The sequence below is a fragment of the Microtus ochrogaster genome, unplaced genomic scaffold, assembly GCF_000317375.1.
Source record: "Microtus ochrogaster isolate Prairie Vole_2 unplaced genomic scaffold, MicOch1.0 UNK2, whole genome shotgun sequence".
NCBI classification, from domain to species: domain Eukaryota; kingdom Metazoa; phylum Chordata; class Mammalia; order Rodentia; family Cricetidae; genus Microtus; species Microtus ochrogaster.
In genome coordinates, this window is record NW_004949100.1 from 4033370 (window position 1) to 4047980 (window position 14611).

Below are 14611 nucleotides of genomic sequence, written 5' to 3' on the forward strand. Positions count from 1 at the left end.
ACAACTTTGAGATACCATCTTACACCTGTCAGAATGGCTAAAATTGAAAACACCAATGATAGCCTTTGCTGGAGAGGATGTGGAGTAAGGGGAACACTCATCCATTGCTTGTGCAACCACTTTGGAAATCAGTGTGGCTGTTTCTCAGGAAATTCGCAACCAACCTACCTCAGGATTCAGCAATACCCTCTTGGGAATATACCCAGGAGATGCCCAATCATACTACCAAAGCATTTGTTTAACTATGTTCATAGCAGCATTATTTGTAATAGCCAGAACCCGGAAACAACCTAGATGCCCCTCAATGGAAGAATGGATAGAGAAAGTGTGGAATATATATGCATTAGAGTACTTCTCAGCAGTAAAAAAAATAATGACATCTTGTAGTTTGCATGCAAATGGATGGAAATAGAAAACACTATCTTGAGTGAGATAATCCAGACCGAAAAAGATGAATATGGTATTACCCTAGCCATAAACAAAAGATACTAATCCTATAGTTCACAAGCCTAGAGAAGCCAAATAACAAGGTGAACCCAAAGAAAAACATATATAGATCCTCCTGTAAATTGGAAGCAAACAAGATTGCAGGGCAAAAGTTATGAGCATGGAGGTGGAGGTAGGGGTGGGGGTGAGGTTGAGGGGAAGGGGAGAGAGAAGGGATAAGGGAAAGACTGGCAACAGCTTGGAGGAGTGGGAAGGTAGAGATGGAGGAAGGCCGGATATAGGAGCAGGGAAGAAGATACCTACATTAAGGGATCCATTTTAGGGTTGGGAAGAGACTTGGCTCTAGAGAGGATCCCAGGTGTCCACGGGGATGTCCCCAGTTAGGACCTTGGGCAGCAGAGCAGAGGGTGCCTGAATTGTCCTTGCCCCACTGTCACACTGATGATTATCTCAAATATCACCAGAGAATCTTCCTCCGGTGACAGATGGAGACAGAGATCAGGTTAATGGATTGAGTTCCCAAGGTCCAGTTGAAGGGCAGAAGGAGGGAGAGGATGAGCAAAGAAGTCAGGAACGAGGGCTTAGTTTACCAACTGAGGTCGTGTGCCTGTTCTAATGGAAGCTCACCAAATCCAGCTGGACCTGGTATGAATGAACATGTGATCAAACCAGACTCTCTGATTGTGGCTGACAATGGGGGCTGACTGAGAAGCCATTGATAAAGGCACTGGGACTTGTTTTTATGGCATGTTTTGGCTTTTGGGGACACTAGTCTATTTGGATGCACAGCTCCCTAGGCCTGGGTGTAAGGGGGAGGGCTTTGGACTTCCCACAGGGCAGGATTCCCTACTTCTCTCAAGCAGCATGGGGGAGGAAGAAGGAGGTGTGGGGGAGCAGGAAGTGATTGAAAGGAGGGAAGGAAGTGTAAATAATTGAATGGAAAAATAAAAAACAACTGAATAAATAAACTATGTATATACTAATAAAGCAAACATTTCAATTCCCTAAAAAAAGGAAAGAAAAATTCATACTCTTACAAGCAATCTAGCTCACCATACTCGTTATTCTCATATATTTTATTCTCTAGCAACTACATTACATCACAGTATCTGACAATTACAGTGCTAATGGCTGTATAGAAATCAGGAAATTAAAATAGAATACTATAACTTGTTTTAAAGTAAATATTTGCTTGAATTTTACAATTATATCAGTGTTGGACTGAATATCATAAAAATTCCAAAAAGAACATTGCACTGTTGTTCTACAGAAATTCATCAAATAGTACCATATATTAAACATGTAAATATTCAAACTAGTGTCTACACGTCCTTTTGAAAATATGATATTTTGGTAATATTGATTTATTGTTTATGTTTAAAACATTTGTTTTAGGAAAAACAATGCCCTCTGCAGATTTACAGCTGCGACTCACCATACATTGGTATTTTACATGTGGAATAAAGCATTTTTAAAGAAGTGGCATTCATTCAGAAGAGCATACATGATGCCTTGTATCCGTCTGTAGTATGTGTATGTGTGTGTGTGAGTGTGAATATTTCTGTGTGCATCAGAGCATGAGTGAACACAAGTGTGCGTGTGCATACGTGCTTTGTGTGTAAGCTAAAGCAGTAAAGAGATCAGATAATCATATTTATCCATTATTTTCAAAACCTATAAACCAAGTTCTTTACATGCACCTGTTGTTTTTTTTAAATCAAGAAATATGTAGACACAGAATTAAATTCATAATTTATGAATTCCACTGTCAATATACTAATCTGTTCTTATGTGTCATTTTCTGTCTTCAGTGTGAGACTCTCAGTCCCGCAAAGGCAGAGCTGCTTCATTACTGCTCTCCCAGAACATCTATCCTCTCAAGCTGTGTTTCTTTGTCATAAAATTGAAGTATCATTCCAATATATTCAGCACATAACTCCTATTTTCCAAGCAGATGTTTGAAATCCAGCTTTTATTTCATAAATGATAAACCAAAATTAATACAATATGTAAAGACTTATAAGCAGCAACTGCAGACTGCAAAACAAGTTTAATGCTTCCCTTAATTTTTGTATTGTTTTTAACAAAGCTGTGTGTGTATATTGTTAGTTTTTGCAAATTCCATTATTCAAATTCAGTCATGGTAAAAGAACAGTTGTGGGTAGATCTAGAATCACATACCTTTGTTATTGTCCATCCCCCCTACTGCATATAGAGTTCCAACTGTAGATTTTCTGGGCTTAGTTCTCGGGCTTTGCATTAAAGTTCTTCTTTCTGGCAATAGATGGTATTTCATTGCTTCCAGAATCAGCTTTTGGCATTCCAAATCATTCTTAAATAGTGCATGGTTTTCAAGATCAGCAAGTATCTGTAAATAGTGCACAGACACTGTTAATACTGCTTCCTAAATTGGTGAGTATATGTTCTATGTGTTGACATTGAAGGGTGATTCCTTGTCATTCCTCTTACCTTTGGATCACAGTAAATTTATGACTTACCAGGTATAAAAATTATAAACAAACAAAAAAAAACAAACAAACATATATCTTTCCTTTCATATTTTTCCTTGGAAATTTAGACACTTGATCTAAATAGTTAAATGTGGGGTTGCCTTATGTTAATGATTTGACTCCTTATATAAATTCAGCAATCTTCCAATTTTGATATATGTGAAAAAGGTCATTTATACTGAAATGGTTGGATCTAATACTATTGTCATTAAACTGACTTTTAACAATTTTGATGGATTAATTTAAGTTTAACATAATTCTGTGTTCTTATTTTTATTGAAATGCAAAACTTCAGATGAAAATATAGGAATAATTAACACCAAATTATTAGTAACTTCATTTTTAGCTTTAAAAATATTATCAAAGAAAAAAAACAAAAAATATTATCCAAGTTGGTAATTGATATTCTTCTAATTTCCTTAGTTTTGCTCCCTTAAAATACATTAAAATGAATAGTGTATATGACATAGCTTATTATTCCTTAACTATTACAGTTTGTTAAGTGTAAACATATATTAATGTATGAATTGGACAAAGTTTTTGATAATATATTTGTTTGATTTTTTGTTTTAGCATTGTTGACAATACTTACAATGAATATTTTTATTGCTTCACATATGCAGATACCACTTTAGAATATTAAACTATTTTATATATTTTAATAATTTAACAAGATAAAATAGATTTTTTGTTTCTTATAATATAACAGTTTTATAAAGTATATGTAATCTAATTAATAATAAAAGTAGGAAAATACAACACAAGAATTTGCATTACACAAAATTACATGTAGTCTTTTTTAAAATATCATAAATTGGCATCAATATGGGAATCCAAATATTATTAACACACTCCTAAACATAAGAAAATATTTATTTCCAACCTCTTAATAAAAGAGGATTATTACTATAATGACATATGTCCCCAGTAACCCTAGATTATCTGGGAATTTTAATTTGAAGCAGTGTTGTATTTTCTGAGAACTTTTTTCTGCATCCAATGAGTAGATCATGTTATTTATGTCTTAAAAATCTGTTTATTTTGTGATCACACATGTATATCTATCTTTGTTGTACCCTTCCAGCATCTCTGCAATGAAGCAGACTTGATTTTCCTGAAGATCTTTTTGATATATTCTTTAATTAAACTTGCAAGAATTTTACTGAGGACTTTTTCATCTACATTTCATCACGGACATTAGCCTGCAATTTTCTTTTTCTCATGGGTCTTTTTCTTGTTTTAATATAAGAGTAATATGAGCTTCAAAAATGGAAATATTCATTCCTTTTCTTTTTACTAAGTAATGAGAAAAATTGTTAATTTCTCTTTAAATATTTGGTAGAATTCTGTGTCTTACTCATCTGTGTATTGGCACTTTTTATTTAGGAGACATTTTAATTAAAGCTCCCATCTTACTAAATGATATGGGTTTATTTAAGTTATGAAATGCACAGAAAAATAGATGAAGCTGCAAGCAGTCATCTTGCGTGAGAGAACCCAGTTCCAGAGAGAAAACCCTCACGTCTTATTTTTCTTTTGGACATTTTATTTCCACAAATTAATGCATGTCATCACGCATCTGAGAAACATCTATTTGCAATAGATGCTGATTAACACAGAAACAATTAACATTAAGAAAGGACAAGTGCAGAGAATAAGATTCATTAAGCGTGCATCTCCATCACACCTTCCTTACCGAGGCTCAAGGATAATTGACTAATAAGAATCTGGAATGAATAGTGGAGACACAGACAATGGAAGATTACAAGGAAATAGTGTTTTCTGAACACAGCAAGGAAACTGTACTTATGACCTCAAACGCACCCATATCAAATACTCACCACCACCACCAACAACAACAACAACAACAAAAACAAAATAGGAATCAACAAGGTTTGGTCATTTGTATCTCTGAACATCAGTGGTCTCAATTCCCCAACAGAATAACAGAATGAGTGCATAATCAGGATCCATCTTCTGCTGCATCCAAGAAACATATGTTAACATCCAAAACAGACATCATCTCCCTATAAAACCTTGGGAAAGATATTCCAAGAAAATGGTCCTAAGAAGTAAGCTGTTTTAGCAATTTTAATATCTAGCAAATAGTCTTCAAGTCAAAACAAATCAAAAGATACTCATCAAAGAAAAATTCGCCAAGCTGGTAAGACAAGTCCTAATATTTATGCTGCAAACAAAACACAAGGGTACCCAAGTTTTCAAAGAACCTCTACTGCAGTTTAACCACATGTTGATACTCCCACACTTATATTGGGAGACTTTATTACCCCAATTGACAGATCATAGCCAGATGGTTTAGGCCCAAAATACTACTAAATGTTCAAAGAAGAGTTATTGCAAATATTTGTCAAATTATTCCACAAAATCAAAATAGAAAGAACATAGCTTAATTACTTTCATGACAGCATTATCCTGATTCCTCAAGTATATAAAGTCCCAACAATGAAGGAAAATTACAAGCTAATTTCCCCTAATCTCATAGGTGCAAAAATAGTCAGGAAAATATTTGAACCAAATCCATGAACAAAACAAAAAGATCATAGTCTTTGATTTGGTTCCATCGGTCCTCCTGTCTGTTTTTATGCCAATATCAGGCTGTTTTCAGTATTGTATCTCTGGAGAAGAATTTGCAGTCAGGGATCATGATGCATCCAGTTCTTTTATTGTACAGGATTGTATTGGCTGTCCTGGGTTTTTTGCTTTTCCATAATAAGTTGAGTACTGTACTTTCGAGGTCTGTGAAGAATTTTGCTGACATTTTGATAGTCATTACATTGAATCTATAGATTGCTTTTGGTATGATTGCCATTTTTACTGTGTTAATTCTACCCACCCAAGAGCATGGGAAATTGTTCCCCTTTCTGGTGTCTTCTTCAATTTCTTACTTCAAAGATTTAAAGTTCTTGTAATATAAGTCTTCCAGTTGTTTGGTTAGTGTAACTCCGAGATATTTCATGCTGTTTGTGGCTATTGTGAAGTGTGATGTTTTTCTGACTTCTTTCTCAGACCATTTATCATCTGTGTATAAGAGGGCTACTGATATTTTTAGTTAATGTTGTATCCTGCTACATTACTGAAAGTGTTTATGAGTTGTAGAAGGCCGAACTATCATTATATTAGCTTCCTCTTGCAGCTGATGATAACAAATACAAAAGCTGACAGCTAGGTATTACACACCACACACACACACACACACACAGAGAGAGAGAGAGGGAGAGAGGGAGAGACATAACACAGAGAGAAAACAGAGATAGAGAGAGATAAAACACAGAGAAAAAAACAGAGAGAGAAAACAGAAAGAGAGAGGAAGAGAGAGAGAGAAAGAGAGACAGACAGACAGACAGATAGACAGATAAAAAGACAGTCCAACAGAGACATAGAGAGAGACCTTGGAACACTCAGTCATAAATGGGATATTGCCAACAAATCCCTTCCCTCAGAGCTCAGGTAACCCCTTGGCAGAGGAGGCAGAAAGAGTATAAGACAGATAGTCAATAGACTACGTTCTATGTCAGCTGAGCAAGTCTCATATGAACTCACAGAAAATGAAACAGCAATCACAGGGCCTGAATGGGTCTGCGCATGTTGTTGTTTTTCAGTTTAGTGTTTCTGTGGTACTCTTGCATATGCGAATGTGTTGGTCTTTGATGAGTTTGTCTACTCTTGGGTCATTTTTCTTCTCTTGGTTGTCCTTGTCAAACTTTAATGTGAGAGTTTCTGTTTTATCTTAACACTTTAGTTTTTGTTGTTTAGGATAGGTAAATTGAACCTGATCAGTTTAAGTCTTTTCATTTTTACAGTACTTTGTTTAGTAATGCTGGGGATTAAACCTAGAATTTCATGGAGGCAAGGAAACATTAACTAAAGGAGCCAAATTACCTCTTCAATAGATAGATTTTTTTCTTGTACAAACAATAAAATCTTAATTTTCTGAAATGCAAAAATAAACAGACAAAATCATTTTTAAGTCTTATCTTGCTATATAATAATTTCTACTTCTGGATTCAGAATTTATAAAATAAATTTCATTAATATTAGTGAGCATTCATTTGAGAACTTGCAATCATATAGAGTATCTTAGGTTTTCTATTTGAAATAAATGCATAGAACGTTTGATAAAATGTTATCATAGCCCATAAACTGCAGTGAATGATTTTTGTCTTATTATACTAGAACGGGCAAAGAAAGTATTTTAAAACTTTTATAGTGTGCAGTTTCCCAAGCATTCCCTAGAAAATTCGTGATATCTTTTATTTTAAATCTACCTTGGACCTGTTATTGTAAGATGATGGTTAGAGGATTCAGTCAGTGTTCACAAAACTAAGGACAACCCAGGAAGTATCACGTAGGTATAGTTGCCCCTTTTTACAAGGGGAAAAAAAGCTCTTCCTTGTGTCTAGAATAATTTTCCCTATGTGTCCACCTTTCAGCTCTATCTATGCTTCCAGACAAAGTGAAAAACAGACAGAAATACTGGAAGCTTCCAGTATTCCTTTGTTTACCAGTGCTACCTGTTCATCAAGGACTTTCCCAGTGTCTACTGGACTGGTCCTATAGAAGAAACCAGCTTACCCATAGGAAGACTCTCTCTTTGCAGTCTGCTCGATACTCAGCTCCTCTAAGCAAGAAGATTCTCACATTACATTCTGAGTTCTATTAGTCTTCATGGAAAACAATCTAATGAAGCAAACAGTGTCTTGTCTAACTAACTTGGGGATCTTCTATATACGTTAAAATAAATGAAAAAAGCAGAAACAAAAGAGGTTTCATTGTCTCTCAATTGAAATTGACTTGTAAAGCTTATTACAGAGACATCTGAAAAGGTCTACCTCCAGTATTTCAAGAAACAAGGAGATACTTTATATGAAAAAGAAGCGGGTTCATTAATTTTATTTCAAATATAGAAATATCTGATTCCCTTTAGATGATACATAATTGGAAAACTTGCAATCCCAATAAGAATAGTAATGACATAATCAAAGCAAGTAGTGTTCAGAAAATTAACCCAAATGAGAGTTTTTATTACTCACAATTGAATTGGATTTTATGCTGCTATAATTTATGATTAACATTTATTTATTGACGCTGAATTTATTGTTTCACAGTGAGAAAGCTCAGAAATTCTAAAGCTGAAATAAATCAACTTGTGCTCTGTACGAACTTTACTCCACCTTGAACTCATTTATCCCAAAAAATTATAGAACACTCACACATTCATTCTGTAAATTTTGGCCAGCAGCTGTTTTGTCCTAGCGCCAACAAAGGTCCACAATTTCTGCATATTAATTTTTACATCACCATGTTCAAGTGGACCATCCTTTCCCACTTGAATGTCTTTCTTCAACTGATCCATGTTTAGGCTACAACGGAAACATCACTATTTATTGATAGACATTGTTCAGTATCTTCAGGTTACCCTGCCAATCATTGTCAAATGGTATTTTCCTCTGCTTATTTATCTACAGGTCCCCAATATTTTAATGCACATAAATTTGAGGGGAACAATTTATATCTTCTAATCAATTTCTATTAGAATAAACTGTGCTATCTTCAGTTAAGATATCACTTTGTATCACTCTTACCTCCCCAATCTCTCTCCTTTCATTCTAACATGAACTTTTCCCTATTAGGCTTTAATAAACATTACACAATTTTTTGAAAACAGTTTGGCTGTCTATAGTTTAATTAAATATTAATCTAATGATGCAAAAGATTAAAAAAATGTTGACATCAATAATTACAGGACTTATTTCTTTATTATGCATATCACCACTGGACAGTTTGAAGAACATTCTCTCATAAATATAGAGATATTAATTTAAAAAATTAAGTGTTTTGCTCACCATGTTTGAATTCAAAATAAAAGAGTAAGTAAAGTGAATGATAATTTATAAATTATTTACTCATTGGTTATAGATAATTTATTCACAACTGAACTCTGAATATCTACTTTATCCAAAGTATTCAAAATCACTTCTCAAATTTGATACTAAATTATTATCAAAAATATGTCTAGACATTAAGAAAATTGTCTGTGATTGAGCAATAAAATGTATAGTTCTAAATAGTTCATTTCAGAGTTATGTAATAGCAGGTTTACTTCTAGTCATAGTAAACTGCCAAAATTAGTCTTAGATTTTTGACTTGTCACTAGGAAATCTTTTACAGAATATTTTCCTGGCCTTTCCCAACACATACTTAAATCTGAACTCAATTTTCCCTTCACTATTTTTTCATTCTGTAGTAGACCTACTTTATCTTTATTTGTTATTTAAAATAAATTTTACATTGGCTTAGAAATTGCACATAAAAGTTTTTGTGAATAAATAAACATGCTCCAAACCTCATTTCTTCCTGTGAAACCATATTCAATGACAATATAACTTATCAAAGTTCTGTATCTCTATAATTAATCTCCCAGCTTAAAAGTTAACAAATGGAAATATTTTAGTGTTAAAGCTATCATTTCCCACTATTGTATTTCCATTCCAAATTTATCTTCACTGGTCTATTATTAAATTATCTACTGTTTTGAGGAAGATTAGTTATTTAAATTCACCACTGTGAAATCATAAGAAACAATGAGAGAATATTACTAAAGTCTATCAATAAATGTTTTGATTCAGTTTGCTATATTTGTTAATGTAATTTCAGATACTAATCTTGAAACATTTCTCTGTGTACCTCTACATCAGAATTGCCTGACTCTGCCTCCTGGGTGCTAGGATTAAAGGCTTGCACCACCAAGCCCAGTAGGTTTGGTGGTTTTAACTTGGTTGATAAACTAGACATACAAATTTGTTAACAGGAGAGGAGGAAGAAAGTCTTGAAGGTAGAATACACAGGAAGAAGGATAAAGAGAACTTTAGATAGGGAGAGGGTCTCTTTTGGTCTGGTGAGCACTGGTTTTCACTTTTGTGAAATGGGATATTCAACCCATGGAAAGCCCAAGGCAGAGAAATCCAGGGTCCCACACTGTGCTGAACATATTCTGTCCCCACTAAACAGTTAATGACCATCACTTCTTATGCCTTGGGAATGAGATAAAATCAGCTTCAATTAAAGACTGTGCTGCATCCTCCCTCTCAGAGCAGAAACAATTTTGGTGGTTGGTCACAAGACTTTTAACACTGTGTGCAAAAAAAAAAAAATCTCTATTAACCAACTATTCAGTTTATTACTCTGTACATGATAATTATATTGTATTTTTAATAGGACATTTTATTGTCTTTAGACATCTGTGACTGGCTTTTTATTATATTTGTGTGTGTTAAATAAAATTAAATAAGATTAAAACAAGAATAAACCTCAAAGTTCTTTATATGTGTAGATAGATAGATAGATAGATGATAGATAGATAGATAGATAGATAGATAGATAGATAGATAGATAGACAGATAGATAGGCAGAAAAGCACAAAAGCACAGTTTAAAAGTATTTTATAGTAGACTTGTCTTATTATTAGCTATGTGTGATGACTGTATAATTTTGTATTACTTACAGTAAACCTGTAAAAATAAATAAGTTTGTGTGTGTTTCTTATATTTATATGTATCTTTCTCATTTATCCACTATTTGCATTAAAAGCAAAATTGAAGAGAACTTTTTATATCACCTATTGTATGTATAAACTGTTCTTCAAGCAGATAATTGGAAAAGAACTTATTGCAGGTGTGCAAATTCATCACGATTAACCAATGTGCTTATGCCTCCTTTGCTCTTGAATAAAAAATGTTTCTAATTGAAAACACTGAACTTTTAATTCATTTTTATCACCTCCATATGGAAAACACAACAAAATCAGAAAAACTGTAAATTTGTGCTCTGTGAGACACTATGAAAGAGACGTTAGTATGCAATAACCCAAAACTAATTGAGGATTCTTGTTTTGCATGAAGTAGCAAATGTTAGCATGTTAAATGCAGTGAGATGTTTAAGTCTCATTATTAACTCAGAAATAGCCTACCTGAGAGCACTATCACAATATCATTGTTAAATATTCTGTCACTTACTAAAACTGGTATTTTACAAGCATAAATTAGCAAATCTTTATATCAGTGTTGATGACTTTTGCTTCCAGTAGGACTACTTTCTGTTTTGTGAAGATCTGCATACACTACCATGTATCTGCCCACTATTGCTGTCCATCTAACGCTAGTCCCAATCCTCATCATCAATTTGATCATCCCCTAATTGAGTACGAACCCTCCTCTGGCATGGAGATGAATAAATTTGTGAATGACCAATGCATTATATTTACAAGTAACCATGATAGACCTGTCAAGTGCAAATGTTGTTAGAAAAAAAGAGCAAAGGATTTCCTTCCCTTCAGTCACATTTTATTTCAAGTTGTGCATTTGAATGATAGAAGGATCCACAATATGCTGATATTAATATGAAGGGCAGCATTTATAGATACTGCTTTCTCATTCACATTTGGAACACGTGATTCTTTCATTTCATTAACAATGCATGCTTTGTATTAAACATTATTTTTCTTCAGTCTTATCATTTTTAAGCATACCCTTTTAATTTGTCTCACACTCATTATAAGATAGCCATGTATTTTGCTTTTCTCATTTCACTAAGGGGAGAGGGGTAAAGAATTTCAATCACTTCATATTTGCAGATTTCAGCTTTCTTTAGATTTATTCTGATCAAAGCCTTACATTTCTCTTTTGATCATCATCAGCGAAATCAGCTTCTGTGAAAACATCAAGGTGGATGCATCTTGCAAGTCAATAAGAGATTGAAATTATCCTCCCTCATAATGTTAACTTCACTAGGCATGAACTTTTTTGAAGTTTTAAAAGGTTGGATATGAAATCAGCTTTCCAAACATTTCTACTAGAAAGAAAAATTCAAGGGTATATTAGAATACAAGGTTATTCCTCTTCATACTAGAGATTCAAATTAATTTGGAATGCATTAAATCCTATGCAAAGTGAGAAATTATCACATAATAGAATGTGTGGTTATTATTTTATAATTCTTACATTCAAGTCAAAGTTTATCAGATTATTTGAATGAACGTCAGTTTATTTCTTACTCTGATAGCACAGGTTTTGTTTACTGTTCTCACAATGGAATATAAATCAAACCACAAACACTTTTTATGCATTCCCTTCAATTCTTGCACATCCAAGTGACTAGAAGTCTGAATGCAACTATCTCGGTTTAATACGTATGACTTCCATAAAGATGATTGTTTACAGTGGACTTCACCACAGTACTGGAGAGCAGATTTTTTTTCCAAAGAAGAAAGGTTTATTTTGATTCTCAGATTTGGAGACCTCAAGCCACCATCACACATCTCGCTTTGAGCCCGAGTGGCAAGGCAGAGTGTCAGGGTGAGGAGTATGTCCAGCAAAACTGTTCAATATGGCACACAAAGCAAGGAAGAAGGCGATGAGGAAGGGTTCCGGAGCAAGCCATAGGCATGAAGGATGACCACCAGAGACATATTTCCTCCAACTGTGCCTACCTCTGAAAATTTCCACCACCTTTTATTAATGACATCAGTTGTGAATCATCAAAGAATTACCTCAGAGGTGAAGCCTGCCCGGAGAGCAGATTTGGTAGGCTCTTAACAATGGAAAGAGTTCTCTCCAAGTATCTATTAATTTTCAGTAGTTTCTCGGGCAGTGATGGAACTTTGTGTTCACCTCTTCTACCTGTGCAGGATTTTGTCTGCTTTGAGCCTGGGCAATTTTATTAAGGTTCTCACCGCTGTGTAGTCATCTACCAACTTTGCAGTAGATATTGTTTAAGCCAGAGACTCCCAGCTACTCAGAGAATAAGAGCAGGCTGAAAGAAAAGCCTTAAGCTGGACAGCTATATCACACTTTCTCTCTCAAGATGTAGGAGTCATCGTGGAGGAAATAGAGGAAAAAAAGAGTGTGGATCCAGAGTGAGTGGATGAATACAAGTAAGCATACAGCAGCTTCTGGACAAAGCAGGGCAGGAGCATGCATGAACTCACAATGGCTATGATAGGACCTACACAAACACAAATGAGACCAATTAAACTGCAGCATGAAGAGGGGAAATAAGCACAAAGTCCCACCCCTAGGGGAGGAGTTTTAAAAAAAAATTGATAGCTGTTGGGATATGGAGAATCAGCTCTCTTTATGTGTGTAGCCTCTGGCAGTTTGACCACATTTCATAAAAGTAAAGCCCTCTTCCAAGGATTAAATATCTACCCCAAAGGAAGCTGATAGGGGAAGTAAGGGAACTGAGGGAGGTGGGTGGGTATTGGGGATGTGAGGGACAGGTGAATATGATGAAAATACACTGGATATAATTCTCAAAAAACATTTAAAGGGATGCACACGAAAAGAGACAAACTCAGTACTCAGAGGGAAAAAAAAGATATTGAGATTTTCTTTAAAGAGAAAACACATCTTTGGATTTTTCTTCAGAACAGAAGGTCATGAAAATCATTTGGCTCTCCAGAAAAACCTAACGGTGCTATGAAATTTCTTTGTCATTTATTCTGCACATAGACTATTTGTCTGCCAGTATTTACCTATGTATTAGCATATATTTAAAATTTCAAAGAATAACACGAGTGCATATTAACATGAGATAAATCTAAAGGTCGGGCTTAGCTTGTATCTTTTATTTTTATCATGGAAAGTGTTACAAGTGACTGTTCACTGAAAGCTGATTTGGCTGCTCATTTTTGTTATTTTCCATCCCCTAAATTCTCACCTCTTACTTAGCTCTCTGATTTCTCAACTGATTTGGAAAAGAGAATGGTACTTATGCAGAATGTAGTAAATTGGAAAGTTGTTTAATGGTTCAGAAACCTCTCATAGATGACTGGATTGAGAATAACACATTCATTATTATTTATGACTCTATTTCCAGGTCTGTATACGTCAATTTATTGAATTCATTGAATGACCTGTTTTTTTTTTTTCCATGTTTAGGAAGCAAAATGGACATGTGAACTTGTGGAGGTGGACTCCTATAAATGAAAGAGAGACAATGCTTTTAAATAAAAGAGTGTATAAAACACATTTCATTTAGGATAATTTACTCTAATTGGAAATGTGTGTTTTCTATATCTCTAATTTAAAGAATTCTACAACTTTAAAACAACAATCTGGCCTTTTATGATAGTCATAATCTGCAATCTGTGTGTTTTACCATAAATTTGTCATATATAATAACAACGATTTTCAGAATACCAGGGAGGACAAGAGTTAGAATGTGCAGAGTCAGGGATAGTTTTATATTTCTCTTGGTGTGTGTGTGTGTGTGTTATCTTGTTTCCTATTTGACATGTAATTTGACTACTTAAACTGTTCACCAACATTTCTACTCTGAATATCAAGATACTTTCAACATGGGCCAAATGTCATGATATAAATTCAAGGGATCGGTGGCTTTTTTTATTATTTATTTATTTACTTATTAAAGATTTCTGCCTCCTCCCTGCCACCGCCTCCTATTTCCCTCCCCCTCCCCCATCATTTCCCCCTCCATCGTCAGCCCAAAGAGCAATCAGGGTTCCCTGACCTGTGGGAAGTCCAAGGACCACCCACCTCCATCCAGGTCTAGTAAGGTGACCATCCAAACTGCCTAGGCTCCCACAAAGCCAGTACGTGCAGTAGGATCAAAAACCC

General features: G+C 34.5%; 1 protein-coding gene across 2 annotated transcripts in view; it reads right to left on the bottom strand.

The window, feature by feature from the left end:
• Positions 1-14611, bottom strand: part of Klhl1 (kelch like family member 1) — a 224276-nt gene that overhangs the window by 59393 nt on the left and 150272 nt on the right. For both annotated transcript variants that reach the window (XR_003378522.1, XM_005365350.2), the window contains exon 6: positions 2629-2815. Coding sequence is in view for 1 of the 2 variants with exons in the window: in XM_005365350.2 (XP_005365407.1) it covers positions 2629-2815 (187 nt within the window). In the remaining variant the exon portion in view is untranslated. The remainder of the gene's footprint in view (positions 1-2628; positions 2816-14611) is intronic.